Source organism: Triticum aestivum, chromosome 7A (genome assembly GCF_018294505.1).
Source record: "Triticum aestivum cultivar Chinese Spring chromosome 7A, IWGSC CS RefSeq v2.1, whole genome shotgun sequence".
In the NCBI taxonomy this organism is placed as follows: domain Eukaryota; kingdom Viridiplantae; phylum Streptophyta; class Magnoliopsida; order Poales; family Poaceae; genus Triticum; species Triticum aestivum.
This window is the reverse complement of record NC_057812.1, coordinates 2,804,715-2,820,263: the sequence shown is the minus strand read 5'-3', so window position 1 is coordinate 2,820,263 and position 15,549 is coordinate 2,804,715. Positions and strand designations below refer to the sequence as shown.

Genomic DNA, 15,549 nt, shown 5'->3' with positions numbered 1-15,549 from the left:
GAAATTTCCAAAACACGATTCATTCCTACAGCGCAATGGCTGATAGCAGCCGCTGCTGATTTTGATAGGTCGTATGGTAGTGATTTAGATGTTCAATAGTTACATCACAGGAAAAATGCAGGCAATTATTCTAACAAAAATGTAGGAATATACCTTTGAGCAAAAGACGCCCTTAAATAGCGTGCACACAAATTCCAGCAACTAGCATGAACCTCCCCTGGATGAATAGCTGGCTTATCCAGTGTCCACACAAATTTGAGTAGCTGGCTTATCCATCTCTAGCCCTGTACTATCTTATCTATAAACACTCTAGCTAGCCACTCGTTCCATCATCACTAAAGGAGTCTAGCTGGCTTATCCATCTGTAGTCTGTACTACCCTTTTCCTATCTATAAGGAGTCTAGCCACTCATCCCGTCATCACAGAAGGAAAGGAAACATTATTGCACCCAAAAACCCAGCTGCTAAGAGCAAGCAATGGACCACGCAACAGGTGCCATGGGCAGCCTGCTCCCCAAGCTCGGCGAACTCCTCAAGGAGGAGTACAAACTGCAGAGAAGCGTCAAGGATGATATCAAACATCTCGAGAGAGAGCTGGAGAGCATGCACGCTGCCCTCAGCAAGGTCGGGGACGTGCCGCGGGACCAGCTCGACGAACAAGTCAAGCTCTGGGCCAACGAGGTAAGAGACCTTTCATACATAATAGAGGATATCATCGACAAGTTCCTGCTGCATGTCGAGGGCCCTGAGCCTGAAAACAAGCCACACATGCTCAAACAACTCATGAAGAAGATGGGCAGCTTGTTCACCAAGTTTATGAAACGCCATGCCATCGGCAACGAGATCAAAAGTATCAAGGTCAGTGTTCAGGAGGCGGCTGACCGGCGTGACCGGTACAGGGTCCACAAGGTGGTTGCTAATCCAGATGTTGCAACCACGGCCGACCCTTGCCTGTTGGCTCTGTACAAGGACCAAAAAGAGCTTGTTGGCATTGATGATTCATTGAATGATCTAACCAGGATGCTGAGTGACGGGGATGGTGATGTGTCCAAGCAACTAAAGATAATCTCTATTTTTGGATTCGGAGGCCTTGGCAAGACAACTCTTGCCAAAGCAGTATATGATAAGCTCAAAACACAGTTCGATTGCAGTGCTTTTGTTCCGGTAGGACGCCAACCTAGCGTGAAGAAACTTCTCAACGACATTCTCTATGGAATTGGCAAGAAAATGTACCCTGGTTTGGATGAAAGGCAACTGATTGATGAAATCCGAGTATTACTTGAGAAAAAGAGGTACACACCCTATTATTTAATTTCATATAGTTCAAGTAGTAAATGAGGAGTTGGATGAAAGGCAGCTGATTGATGAACTATGAGATAAAGAGTTATGCATCTACTACCTCTGTACCAAAATACTTGTACAGAGGGAGTACTATGTAGTTTCATACTATACATCAAGCAGTAAATGGGGGCAAAAATAGCGTCACACCTGTGACGAAATGAGTGATAAATTATGTTTTGAGACATCTCTTATAGAAGGGTTCGGATGGACTATGGTCATTCTTGTATATTTTCAAAAACTGTATTTTTTTGCGTGGAATAATGTACAATGTCATTTTTGCCTACCTTCTTTGCTATACTTTGGGTTGGGACTTACTGTCGAATGTTCCCCCACATTCATATATTCTTGAACTTCTGACGATAGATGTCAATTCAAAAATATATCTAATAGATGGAAGTATCTGGATTGCGAAATTTTCTTAATCAGAAATAGACTTCTCGTAGATAAACTTTAGGTTCCTTAACGAGGTGGTGGCTGACATCCATGCATCCTCTTATAAAAAATAGAGAAAAGTATACTTTTCATCCCTCAATTTTTGGCAGAGTCTAGATTTGGTCCCTCAACTCCAAAACCGGACAACTTGCACCCTTAACTTCTCAAACCGGACAAGATTCATCCCTGGTCACGGTTTTGCCCGGTTTTGGTGCTGTCCCACCCCGGTTTTGACCGTTCCAACTCAAATTTGCCTACCTTTTCCAAGTTCACGTACTGTTTTCAAATTCGGTTACTTTTTTTAAATACGTGAACCTTTTTAAAATGTGTGTACTTTTTTAAATCGGCGTACTTTTTTCCAAGTTCATGTACTTTTTCAAATATGCATATTTTTTAAAGTTCATTTAATTTTTTAAAATTGATGCACCTTTCATATTCGAGTACATTTTCTCTGAAAGAGTTCATGAATTTGAAAATTTTATGCGAACTTGAAAAAAGTACGCGGATATGGACTTCTTTTGCGCAAAAATATGTGGATTTCAAAAATTATTTCAACTTGAAACAAGTACGTGAATTTCATGCAAAGTTCATGGATTATAAAAGCAACACAGATTTGAAAAAAAAATGCAGACTTTGGAAAGCATGTGGATTTGAAATAAGTATGTGAATTTCAGAAACAATTCATGGCTTTAAAAAATACTTGGATTTGATAAAATTACACAAACTTGGGAAAATAAGGGGATTTGGAAAAAGTACGTAGATGTTAAAAAATTACGGATTTGAAAAAAGTACGCGAATTTCAGAATAGTTCGCTGATTTGAAAAAGGGTATGTTTATTTTTTTTTAAATACGCGACCTTGAAAAAACTACGCGGAGTTGACAAGTGTATGTGAATTTCAAAAAGTTCACGGCTATAAAAAAATTACAGGAATATGAATGAGCACGGGTCAAAACCGGGGTGAGTCAACACCAAAAACCGGTCAAAACCGAGTCCAGGGACGAACCTTGTCCGGTTTCAGTAGTTGGGGGTGCAAGTTGTCCGGTTTTGAAGTTGAGGGACCAAATTTAGACTTCACCAAGAGTTGAGGGATGAAAAGTATACTTTTCTCTAAAAAATATATTACATACTTAGATGGATTGTAAAATAGTTTCCCTAATTTATGATATCTTTTGCATTATGGATGGTGATGACAGGTACTTAATCGTCATTGATGACATATGGGATAAAAAACATGGGAACTAGTCAAGACCGCTTTGGTGTGTACTAATTGTGGAAGCAGGATCGTCACAACTACTCGTATACTCGAAGTTGCCGCAAGAACTGGTAAAGTATATTGGCTACAACCACTTTCTCGTGATTTATCGGAGGATTTATTTCATAGAAGATTATTTGGGGGTAAAATAAATCAGCCTAATCATCTACCGTCAGAGGTATACAATAAAATTTTACGTAAATGTGGTGGTGTACCATTGGCTATAATCACAATAGCTAGTTTGCTCGTCAGTAAACCGGTGGAGCTTTGGTCTAAGGTATACACCTCAATCGGTTTTGGGCATGAAGAGAATGAAGATGTGGAAAACACAAGAAAAATACTTGTATTTAGCTATTATGATCTTCCTTGTCACCTAAAGACTTGCTTATTGTATTTGAGCATATATCCTGAAGATCATCTGATTGGGAAAGATAGTTTGATATGGAAATGGGTCGCCGAAGGTTTTATCCATGAGGAACCAGGGTTAAGACTATCTGAGATTGGTGAAAGGTACTTCAACGAGTTGGTGAACAAAAGCATGATAATGCCGGTAGAAATACCTTATCATGGAATCATAACTGGTTGTCGTGTCCATGACATAATGCTTGATATGATATGCCTATTGTCAAAGGAAGAAAACTTTGTTACTTTATTGGATAGTGACGAGCAATATACAATTTCACATTGCAACTCTCGTAGGCTAGTTGTTCATCGTAGGGTCCGACCTCTGGCTAGCACATCCACATTACAAGCAAGGTCACTTAATGCCATGTGCAGTCTTGAGATGTTGCCATCACTTTCGTGCTTTGATGTTTTGCGTGTACTAGCTTTGGATGGCCCCACTAATTCGCACTATCCTAATTGTCTTGAGCATGTTGGGAAGTTAGTTCACTTGAGGCACCTCAAACTAACGAGCATGGGTATCCATGAGCTCCCAAAGGAAATAGGGTATCTAAAGTTCTTGATGGTATTGGACTTGGCTAGAAATAGCAGAAGTGAACTTCCAGAGAGTATTCATCTACTAAGTCAACTCAAGTGCTTGAACATCAGTGAAACAAAGATTGAAGTGTCATAGACATTGATTTTATTCTCGTGTACAGATTCTCCAGTCATGCCGACAACCCCTGGGAACGGAACATCCTCCCTCCACTACTCCGTGTGCTGTGCATGGCCTATCAAGAACCCAGGCTGGTGGCAACGATTAATCCCTCGCTTCTTCCCAACCTCTCCCATTTATAATTAAATGTATACAGTCCAGACCTATAGGTCTTTGGAAGTTTCCGAAAGCTTGTTTCCCTTGAGTTGGTCACATGGTCAGCTCTCCACCATGACACCGTCGGCGGTGTAGGTGCATTCCCCAAGCTGAGGGTCTTCAAGACACAAGCAACGACTTGCTCGTTTCAAGAGGGAGATATGCCGGTCCTTGAATCTCTTGAGTTTCAAGTCGTAGCACATGCCAATGATGATGACATTAGCTTTGAATTTGACTTTGGTAGCCTAGGGAACCTCCCTTTCCTTCAGGAAGTCAGAGTCTATTTATGGGCTCCACTTGCGGATTACAAAAATGCTAAGACTAGCCACAGTGGGAGTAACTTCAGCAGTAACTTCAAGTCCAACTCAGCAAATTTGTCCATGTGGCAATGAGTTAATGAAGAGAGAGGTAGTTCTAGTAACTTAGCTAGTTACTGTAACATCACACATATCAAGACAAGACGAGTCTATAGCATAATAAATGGGGTGTTGCATGTTACTACACATATGTTACTTCCCACTATAGAGGTAGTAACATGCCCATGTTATTACTCTATGTTATTACCAATTGTGGCTAGTCTAAGAAAATAGCAAAGCGTGCAATTGATGTGCTTCCCAACTGCCTTAGGCATGATATCACGGAACAGGATATGAGGGATTGGAGTCGGAGGTAACTAAGTGCATATTTATTTATTCATTAGCACTGATCTACATGGACAGTTAGCCGTGTAACTCACAATCTCCTTTTCCCCCCTTTTCCAGATTCCCAAACTGATGTGTTTCCCAATCACATTTTCCAGCTAGCCGTATATCTCCACCTACCGGAATCAAGGTACGTACGCTCCCCCGATCTAAGTACTCAACTCTATCAGCTTACCTAGTTCTCTCCTTTATTGGGACCTTGTCTTTCCTTGCTCTCTGGAGTAAATCACAGCAATTGTCAATCAACAGAAAAAGAAGCCATTACCAATCTGCATTCGCGCTAGATATATCTATAATAACCATGCATACTCCACTTATATCTTTTCTGAGAGTTACTTCATATATGTAGGTTGGAAGCATTACCAAATCAGCCACGGAGAAAGAAAAGATAGCTAATATCTTTGCATAGCCGGTCAAGCCCGGAAGAAGGAGGGGCCAAGCATAAACTTGTGAAATGTCAAACCATTAATGCTCTTAGATTTACTGTCTCATTTATTTGTAGGTTTTGCTTTTTGTTTTTCTTCATTTTCTTGTTCAAGTATATACCATCGTGGTTGGCCATATATAGCTTCCGCCATTTTCTTGTTCATGTATGTAACTTTATACTTCAAAATATGGTGGTTCAAGTTTGGCTAAGTTGGAAGTTGGAACTCGGGAAGCTAATAAAGCTGAAGACGCCATGGGACCACTATGAAGAGTGATATCTTTGGAAGGTTTCCGGCACCACCATGATGTCATGGGAGCTGAAGGTGTATTGCCTAAGTCAAACCTTTACAAGAGTACAACGCCTGACTAATTTCTGGAGGTAGAGGAAGAGTTTCCTTGAATATCTGGGAAAAAGAATACTTGTATCATCATCTGGAAAAATTAACTTCACGATGATTTCTCAGTCTCACCAAAAGAGGAATTTTATGAGGATTTTTGCAAGCTACATATTTGCTCTGGTAATTGCTTCCTTTGTTTACAGAAGTCCAAATCATCGTTCAGATGCAGAGGCCGGGGGTAAGCCTCCTTTTCCAAAAAAAAAGAAGACCAAAGCATGCAGCGGGTTTTTGGATAGGACACGAGAATGCATGGTTGCTCTCTGGGAAATAACTGAAGCACTACTTCTATGGAAGTGGAATGGAGTATATATACAGTGCTTCCTTCTCCAGCCCAAACCGGTTGCCTCTTCCTCTTTGGGTTTCATTTCCATTTAATGTTAAATTTTTTTTTGAGGGTGAGCTTCTAATAAGTTCCTCGTAAAAAACAGACTGTCCAGAAAGCTATATGGAGACACTGTTGCACTGTTGGGCTAGCTCTTCCATGCCCAGACGCATATGAAATTCTCAAAAGCTAGTCACTGGAAGTGTGGAACAGAGGGCTGGCCAAGGCAGAAAATGTTGATGGATTCTAAGCATAGATAGCCTTCAGCAGAGTTGTAGTAACCAATGCAAACAATGTGGAAAATCTGGACAGTGTGCAAAAAGTCGACTAAAACTGTCCTATTTTTGATAACATTAAAAGCAGATGGATCTACAATGATGCACATTGTTGTATAACTTACCATGCGACCTCAGACCGGGTAACACCACCATGATGCAGAAATTCAAGTGCAATGTGAAGGAGAGTCAAGACTGAATATTCTCACACTTGCCTGCAGAGCAGTTGAAGTTACTACTTACCAAGAGGTTAGGGATCGAACAGTAAGACTTGATCCCTGGTGCATACAGCATATACAAACAAAAGACTGTAGTTATCGAAGTTAAATCCCCTCAGGGGGACACTATTCTAATGTTGCAATCCAGTGCCATTCTCTGGGTGGACAGAACTGTAACGGCTTCAGCCCCATGGCCGATGCGCGCTGGACCTCCACATCCCTCCTCTCCGGCCGTGGCCGAGCCGCCGGTGCTCCCCTCCCCTCCACTGTCCTGCTCACGGGGAGAGGAAACCGCGGTCGCTGAAGCCCCCAGCGCGAGAAAAGGGATGGAGAAGAGCGGGGAGGCGCGAAGGGAGAAGAATGGATAGAGCGTCGGCGGAGGTTCGTTGTCGGCGGCGTGGAGCTGTGGTGGAGGGCGACGGCATGGATCTCTCTCCCTTTTCCCCTTTCTTCTTCTTCTTCTTCTTCTTCTTCGAGAGGCCTTTTTTTTAATCGGGAGAGAGAAGCCGAGCGAGCGTGGTGGTGTCACGTAGCTGCCCTCAGGTGGGCCGACGGCCCATCCTTCCCGCTAAGCCATTTTGTTTCCATGACTTCCGGAGTTCTGAGGCCCATATCGTTTGTGCATGTTTTTTTCCGCGGACATTTTTTCGATAAAGAACTTTCCATTGACTAGATATATCGAGGTGATACAATCACATCGAAAGAAAGCATGGCCTCTGCATAGCTAGATGCACACAGCCAAAAAAGTCCAGAATATCCTAAAAGCAAAAAAAAATTCGATACAATGCCAATAAAAAAACATGTCTAACCTAAGGAGTGGCAGATCCTATCCGTAGGTTACATCGCCATCCATGGGGGTAGAAAACCTCCCTGGCCGTATGCTCCAGCCGTGTAGACGCCATCATAAAAAGGTCCCTGTCCTCCGGCCTCTACAGGATAGACCAAGTACGGAGCCATCGTATACACACATGAATAAACCCGCATAGGAGATGAGACACATTTGTTATTAAAAATCACATCATTCCTGGTAAGCCACAGTGCCCAGCATAAGGCCGCCGCTCCCACAAGAATATGTGCAGAAAATTGTTTATCAATACCCCGCAACCAGTTGCCGAACATGTTCCGTACACTAAGTGGTGGGTATAGATTCGAAGCTACTTGAACTATGCCCCAAACTGCCCGAGCGAACTTACACTCAAAAAATAAGTGTTTAATAGACTCGTCATGTTGGCAAAAGACTATTGTTGGTACAGTCCGGAGATACACATATATATTGCTCAGTCTCATTGGCCCACGTTAGTTCGCATATCAAAGAATGGCTAGTAAATACCTCATATTATTTCGTAAACGCTTGAGATATAATATTTTCCTTGCTATATGAATTGAACTAAAATTGCTTGAGAGCTCTCCATCCAAAGTTCCCCAAACTGACGAGCGATGATGTAAAAGAGAAAACCAGAGATTTAGTAGTACTAGAGAGCAGAGTCACGGTGGTGGCCGTGTGATCTGCTCGACGATTGCTGCGAATTACACGGGCTGGCTGTGGCAGCTACTCTGCTTCTTCAGCCTTGGTTTCAGTTCGTCTCGTGAGAAGACACCACCAAATGCCGCAGGTGAGAAGGGTGGGTGATTCTGCCAGCGGGAGGTTGCTGCCCGCTCGGCCCGGCGTCGTCGTCCTATATCAAGCAGAGGTTGAGACATGGTGTCTCGATTTGTATACCTCGTACATGGTGGTCGCGGTTGAAAAAACAGATCAGTAGGGAACATGTATACTCTTGAGCACAACAATATTTCTTGCTTTCCATGCATATTTTTCGACAAAGAGAATATATTAATATCGTAAAGATACCAATTACACCTGGTCTCTGTGCTTTCCATGCATATAGCCCAAACTAATTAAAGCAACTGCTCCAACAACAGTCAGATTTATAAAATCTCAAGTAATCTTCACACGAGCCATCCTTCAAAATGGACAAGTTTTTTGGGCCGACACACAAGTCAGCCTTCAAAATGACAAGTTTTTGGCGCCAACAACAAAGCCAGCGGCCGGCACAGCAGCCAACCTTCAAAATGGACAGCCATCGTGGTCGAGGTCTCACCTGGCCGTCGCGAGCAAACATCTCCTGTTGCTGGTTCGCGAACCAAGCCTTCCTCTCCGTTGACATGTTGTTTTTGTCAACGCTCATGAACACAAGTGCAACCTCTTTGGCTTTGGTCTCGGCATTGGTGAACACGATGTCGAGCTTCTTCAGTTGAGCGGCCTCCTCGATGTCAAGCTTCCTCCTCTTCACCGCCTCCTCCATGTCAAGCTTCTTCGTTTGAAGATCTAGGTATATCTTCATTTGCTTCTCCTTCCCTTTTCTCCTCCTCTCCTTCCGCACTTCCTTTTGACTCATCATATTCTCCAAAGTTCCTTGTAAGGCTATAGAAGACATATTATGCTTCTCGTCGGCCTTCGAGCTTGTCCTGCCCCTCGGCCTCTTGAGCAAGTCTCCCTCATCAGCCACGGCGTCTTTTCCTCATTTCTTCTTATGAGTGGCATATTTGTCTTTGAACTTGGGGCAATCTTTGATGAGCACCCAACAATGTGTGAGAGTAAATGTCTTGTTCTTGTGCCGGGCCTTGAAGGCCTCCAAAGATTGGAATGCCTACACAATCAAAGATGCGGCCACAATTGTAACATGAAACGACACAAAATGCATCAAACATAAATGGCATGCCAACATGAATGGACATAAATGGCATACCAAGTCACCAAGGCCTAGGCCGCTCACAAGACGGGCTTGAACGCTATCAAACGCGGCACAATATTTGTTGCACTCTTGTTGAATGAACCCCCTTTTTGGATTGAGTTGATGCCGCGTGTGCTCTCAAATTGGTAGGGGGAAACTTCCTTCGCTCATGAAAGTTCTTGTGCACTCTTGTCCAAAAGACAGATCCTTTTTGCTCGACACCTTTCATGGGATCTTGGCCTATCTCCATCCAACTCTCGCAAATCAAAGTGTACTCGTCTTGGGTGTACCATCCCGTGCGAATGCTTTGCCTCCTCTTTTGTGCCTTGGCCCTTTGGGTGAGCTCATCAATAAACACCGATGGCTCAGCTGAAATGTCGAGCTCTTCTTCTTCATCTTCATGCCAAGAGTTTCCATGGTCGTCCTCATCTTTATTATGGCTGGCGAATTGAGTGTCTTCATAGTGGCCGCAGCCATCCTTGATTTGGGTGGCTTCGAAATCAAAAGCTTGGGCCTGGCCGTCGACGTGGAAGGCCTCACCATAGCCCTCAAAGGTGAAGTTCTCCATGAACGCCAAGTACTCCGGGTCGTCGGCCGTGGGCATCGGCATTGGCATTTCATCAATGCCAATACAAGCCTACCTTGCGTGCTTCACCGCAACTAGTAAGGCGATGCGACCTCGCGGAGGGACCTAGGAACGGGCCTACCTCCACACTCATGCCCGAGCACATTTCCTCTATGAGCCCCGAGAAGACCAAAGAGCCAGACTCGTCGTCCTCTTCTACCTTGGTGGCGGCAGCGCATGCAAGCACCTCTGGCGGCGGTGGGTGTGCGCGGCCACCAGGAGACCGCCGTGGTGGGCGTCAAGCTGGCTGAGCGGGCCCATCAGGTGGCCGTGGTGTTGGTGCCCGTGACGCGCACCGACACCATCCACCTCCTAGCTGTGGCACCCGTAGATGGAGCACCTGAGCGCACCCATTCTAGCCGGCCGCCACGAGTGCAGCCAACGTCGGGCCGCTGCTCCGGTCCATGGGGACGCGCCGTGAATTGTGAGGTATGCTTCTCATTCAACATGGTCTGATCTGATGTGCGCTACCGTTCGTGGCCAAGCACGTGGGGTGTTTGATAAAATGCCTCAAAGAGAAGGAAAAGCAGTGAAGAGAGGAAGAAGACTATGAGGTGGACTGGCATATTTTTCTTTTGGGTGAAAACCACGCCACATCATTGGTGGTTTCAAGTAAAATCTGGTTTTGGACCAACTTTGTTCGGTTTCAAAAGATGAGGGATCAAATATATGCAATTATTTGTGGAGGGATCAAATGTAAACTAAATCGCAACTTGAGGGACCAAAAACATACTTTTTCTCATACATATATACAGGAGGATCCGAGCATACTAGTACTAGGTACACTTTTACTCCCTCCGTTCCAAAATAGATGACTCAACTTTATACTAACTTTAGTACAAAGTTGGGTCATTTATTTTGGAACGGAGGGAGTATAAGAGAAGTGCCATAACAGAAATGTGGCGGAGAGGATGAGATCTGGAGGATGACCAGCAAAACGGCCAAGGCTTGGAAGCAGCAAACAGGGGATATGTGTGTAGGCTTGCACACACAATTGAGTAGCGCCGACAAAATCATCTCTTAACAGCCAGGTAGATGCAAGCCTGCAAAGCCATATGCATAGAATTATACACATATATACATACATACATATATATGGTGTGTTCATTCAACTAAAGCTAATTCAAGAAGAAGAAGAAAATTTATGCTACAAGATTAATCTGTGCAGTACCTGACTCTTGTTTCTTCACCTCCTCCTGCTATAGAGAGTGGGGCAGCAGGGATGGGCGGCCACAGCGAGCCAAAGTGCAGCCTCAGCCTCCTTCACCTCCCCAGTGCTGGCCTTCTTACACCAGAGGTCAACGCGGACCTGCTCTAGGGAAGTTAGGTGACAGATGCTCAAGTCCAAATTAGCATTGGCAATGTCACATGCTCGGAAACAGAATTGGGCCAGCTGAACCATTGGCATAGCTCCTCGTGGAAATGATGGCGCCATAACAAAATTGAAGAATATGCACTCTCTAACACATGGGAATGCATCAGCGGTAACCACGAAACATTCTGCCTCGGGCTCTTCTATCCGCCGCCACGCCCCAAGCATGAGAAAACGAAGACATGGCAGCATCCCGATGATCTGGACATCCTTGGCCTGAACTTCATCCAGCCATATATTCAGGTATGAGAGGAGTGGCAGCGATGAAGGACTAATCCACGCTGGTAGTGTTAAGAACCTGTTGTCCTTTCCATTCAACACCGCCAGTCTATGTAATTGTTGAGGGGGCACCCAGCCTTCCCGCAGGAGATCCACACATCCATCATTACCATTAATATCTAGACTTTGCAATTTGCGCAGATTGCCTAGGGCCTCTACAAAATCTTTATCCTGGTTCTCATCAGATTCTTCGAAATTAATTCGGAGCACCCTCAGCTCAATGAGATGACTAAGCTCTTCCACAATGCCCGAGGAATAACGGTCCACATGGAGTTCACTCAGCTCTTCTAGGGATGTCAGGTTCCCCATTCCAAGTGGTAGTTTTGTATACTTATCAAAGTGTATGCACATCAGATGTTGTAGCTGAACAATACTTGGCACCAACTCTTTTAGACCAGTTTCTACTAAGTCCAATGTTTGCAGAAACTGTAGCTTTCCAATTTCCTTCGGAAGCACATATGTACTTCTTAGCCCTAGATACCTTAGGTGTAATAAATTCACGACACACCTCATGTTAATCTTATGGCCAATCTCTCTGAGATCACAGTATTCCAAATCCAATACACGAAGAACTTGGAAGCATGAAAGAGACGTCATCTGATCAATAGCAGAAGGAAAGAGAGTAACAGACCGCACTTGTGGCATGGTCCTAGTATCAAGCCGAAGGGTGGTGGGTTCTACCATGGTATTTTGAATGGATAGCCTGCGAATCTTGCTTGGTGAATTAGGCTTGTTCCGCTTAATACCATCCAATATGGTAAGAAAGTTGTCTTTTATTGAGAGTGAACAAATGAGATCGAGCACCATATCACGAACATGACAAGCTTTCGCCCTTCCATCAATATCAATGTCTACAGGCTGGATCAGGCCTCTATTTATAAGTTCATTGAAATAACTCTCCCCGAGATCATACAAACTAGTTTCTTGTTTTCCACCTTGGACAAAACCTTCGGCAATCCATCTCCATATTAACCGATCTCGCCCAAGCACGTAATCTTCCGGGAATACACTTAAATATAATAAACAAGTCTTCAAATGAGAAGGTAGATCGTAATAGCTGAATGACAATATCCTTTGCATGTCCTCCACACAAGCATCTCCTTCAAGTCCCCGACCGATCAATTTAAGCAAAGCATACCATTGATCAATTGATTTTATCCGTTGATTAACAACCAAAAGACTTGCTATAGTAATGATGGCCAGTGGTACCCCGCCACATTTCTTCAAGATGTCTATAGATATTTGAGCCAATTCATTAGGGCACTCTTTTCCATGAGAAAATATTCGTTTATGAAAGAGCCTTCTGGAGTCCTCATCATTAAGAGGATCCTTTCTATAAATTATATCATCAGTTGAAGAGCAGCATGCTTCAGCAACACTGGCTATACGGGTTGTTGTGATTAGTCGACAACAGTGATTGTTCTCAGAAAAAGCACACTTGATAAATTTCCAGGCTTTGTCATCCCATATGTCATCTATCACGATGAGATAGCTGCGTGAAGTTTTGAGCGTGTCAGTTGGCAATTCAGTAAAGAAATAAACACATTTTTAATAGGGAAGTCATTAGCAAATGATAGTGCGCACAGATAGAAAAAATTGGAGTAAGAGCAAAAAACCTTGGGAATTTATATCAACATGTGTATCTATTATAAGTTTACAACAATAGAAATGAAAATTCAGAATTAGTTGTTCCTGTAGTTCATTGCCAAAATGCTCGTTGTGACGTCGGAGTGTTCGAAAACCATAACCTTTGATAGATGTAGAACGTTGTTCTAACATGTGGACTTACAAAAATGATGCACGCACAAATACAGCCTTGTTTTGATGTCCAATGAGTACTACAAATAGTTGACATCTAGTGTTTATTTCACATGCTCTTGACATCGTAAAGGGTGCAACTGGTTGAAACAAATAAGAGGAAAAAATAGAATTAATGGGAAAATATGCACCTTTTGTTCTCAAGGAATTCTTGTAGTTTGTCAATAAGCTGCTTTTCATCCATGTTTGCATTATGAATGTGCCCAAACTGGACCTTGTCGAGCTCATAGAGCATATCCTTGAAAACTCTACTCACATCAGGATTCCGGGACACAGAAACAAAAGCTGCACATAGAAATCGTGCTTTAATCCTATCATACACTGCTTTGGCAAGAGTTGTCTTACCCAACCCGCCAAATCCAACGACCGAGACTACCTTCAATCCTTTCTTGGAACCCTCATCGCCCTCTATCTTCAGCATCTTGATCATCTTTTCACAAGGGTCGGCAATACCAACAAGCTCCGTCACATCTTTGTACATAGCTGTCAGACGAGGGTCAATAGTAGAACCAGCCTTGGTGCCCTGCATTTCAAGCCCATACCTTTGACGTAGCTCGGCCAACTGTTTAGCAAGATCTTGAGCTTCGTCGATGGCACTGGAGATCTGATGCAGACCCTTTCCCTTGCGGAACAATTTGGTGGCTCGTTTAAGGAACTTCTTAACTCTCTTTTTGGTGTTGATTGGGCCAGCATGGTGACAGCCCTCCTCCTCCTCCACGCGCACCATGAAAGCATCGACAGCGTCTTCGATTTCATAGGACAGCTCCCTCACCTTGTCTGCCCAGATGCAGACCTGTGGGTCGAGCTCGTGAGATGGCATCTCGCCCACCTTGCGGAGTGCGGAGTGCATAAATGACAGCTCTGTCTCTAGTGACTGGATTCCTTTCTTCACTCTGTTTTCCAGGTTGTACTCGTCGACGAGCAGGTCGCCGAGCTTGCGGAGGAGGGGACTCATCGCACCTGCTGCAACCTCCATGGCTCCCTTGTGAATACCAGCAAAACGTAAACCGAGATTAGCTTCTGCAAACTCGGAAACTCAAAGTTAGTTAGCTTTTAACACTCCAGCAAAAGGAAAACGAAATTTTTAACTGGAATAGAGAGGCTATCAGTCAGAATTTAGAGACAGTCTCAGTTAAGATCCGAACAATTTCAACTATTCTAGAGAGTGTTAAATCTAAACCGAGTAGCCCTTCAGCTAAGAAAACGAAAACTTCCAGAGTTACGGAGCTGGGGCTTGTGGATTTTTTTTTGTCATAAAAGACTACTTGCCGAACGCTATTGACACAATAGCGTTCGGCAGGTGAACTTTTATGCCAAAAATCCGGGCTTGTGATTAAGATCCGGACAAATTTTCAACTAATTTGGAGAGGAGGCATAGTACCAAAATCCGGAAACTGATTAACTATTTTGAGAGGCTTCCAACTGAACCTTTTGCGGCCTGGGAACTTTGAACTAAATTTGAAGACTCTGAACAAAAGATCGGCAAGATCGACAGAACTGGAGTTCCCCTACCTCCTCCGGTGAGCGGTGGATGCGGCGAGCAGGAGCAGCTGGTCGCTCCCTTGCTTCCGGAGGTGGGCTGCCAAGGCCACTCGCGACGGCGTCCCAAGCAAGTATGCGGCGGCGGCGCGTCTAGAGAAAGAGTGAGTGAGGAATGAGTGGGGGCTAGAGACTAGAGAGCACCCTATTCATTTCTTTAGTAGAAAAAGAAGGAACCCGGTTCTTTCTTCTTTTACGAAAAGCACGAACCTGGTTCTGTTTGCCAGTGCGTGCACTACCTGGCAAATCTTATACTCCCGGGAAGGTGAAAATACTTTGTTGGCGAGCACTGCATATTGGGGCAAGGACTTTCGAAGCAAGAATGCATATCTACATATTTTTAGTCACGTTTTGTGGACGTAATCTTACTAAAAGAAGACCATCCCGAGGGCCTCTGTTCTAAGGTACCGCCATTCAGACATGGACTTTGTTCTATGCAAAGATATACAGATTAAGTGTCGTCGATGTACTATGTGACCCTTATCCAGAGCTCGAGTAAGTGTTGGGTCTGTGGCTAGTATATGATCCAGAGCTCGAGTGGGGTTGTTGCGGCTTAGTCTGTAAGTG

At 44.0% G+C, this 15,549-nt stretch overlaps 2 protein-coding genes across 6 annotated transcripts; one reads left to right on the top strand and one right to left on the bottom strand.

The window, feature by feature from the left end:
* The first annotated feature begins 373 nt into the window (after positions 1-373).
* On the top strand, positions 374-6,502 carry LOC123148366 (disease resistance protein RGA5). Of its 4 annotated transcripts, none has more exons than XR_006473772.1 (5): positions 374-1,291; positions 2,967-3,096; positions 4,126-4,946; positions 5,039-5,108; positions 5,328-6,502. XR_006473772.1 is itself a non-coding variant. In XM_044567757.1 (2 exons), exons 1-2 carry the CDS (start codon positions 477-479, stop codon positions 3,013-3,015), a joined length of 864 nt encoding a protein of 287 aa, XP_044423692.1. In that variant the 5' UTR covers positions 378-476; the 3' UTR covers positions 3,016-3,659. The 4 variants fall into 4 exon arrangements, 1 of the variants encoding a protein (XP_044423692.1); XR_006473771.1 differs by having other exon boundaries at positions 375-1,291; positions 4,905-4,946; XR_006473773.1 differs by lacking the exon at positions 4,126-4,946.
* A 3,905-nt stretch (positions 6,503-10,407) lies between these two features.
* LOC123148362 (disease resistance protein RGA5) lies at positions 10,408-15,102 on the bottom strand. 2 transcript variants are annotated; one of them, XM_044567753.1, is made up of 4 exons: positions 14,956-15,102; positions 13,575-14,425; positions 11,146-13,117; positions 10,408-11,017 (listed from the first exon to the last, which is right to left on the bottom strand). In XM_044567753.1, exons 2-3 carry the CDS (start codon positions 14,417-14,419, stop codon positions 11,161-11,163), a joined length of 2,802 nt encoding a protein of 933 aa, XP_044423688.1. In that variant the 5' UTR covers positions 14,420-14,425; positions 14,956-15,102; the 3' UTR covers positions 10,408-11,017; positions 11,146-11,160. The 2 variants fall into 2 exon arrangements, with proteins under 2 accessions (XP_044423688.1, XP_044423687.1); XM_044567752.1 differs by having other exon boundaries at positions 13,575-15,077.
* Between the last annotated feature and the right edge of the window lie 447 nt (positions 15,103-15,549).

Bases quoted from the DNA above. Each gene is read 5' to 3' on its own strand.
- LOC123148366 (XM_044567757.1), top strand. From the start codon at position 477: ATGGACCACGCAACAGGTGCCATGGGCAGCCTGCTCCCCAAGCTCGGC. The intron at 1,292-2,966 runs GTACACACCCTA...TGGTGATGACAG, and splicing joins GTATTACTTGAGAAAAAGAG to GTACTTAATCGTCATTGATG.
- LOC123148362 (XM_044567753.1), bottom strand. From the start codon at position 14,419: ATGGAGGTTGCAGCAGGTGCGATGAGTCCCCTCCTCCGCAAGCTCGGC. The intron at 13,118-13,574 runs GTGCATATTTTC...AACTTCACGCAG, and splicing joins GAATTCCTTGAGAACAAAAG to CTATCTCATCGTGATAGATG.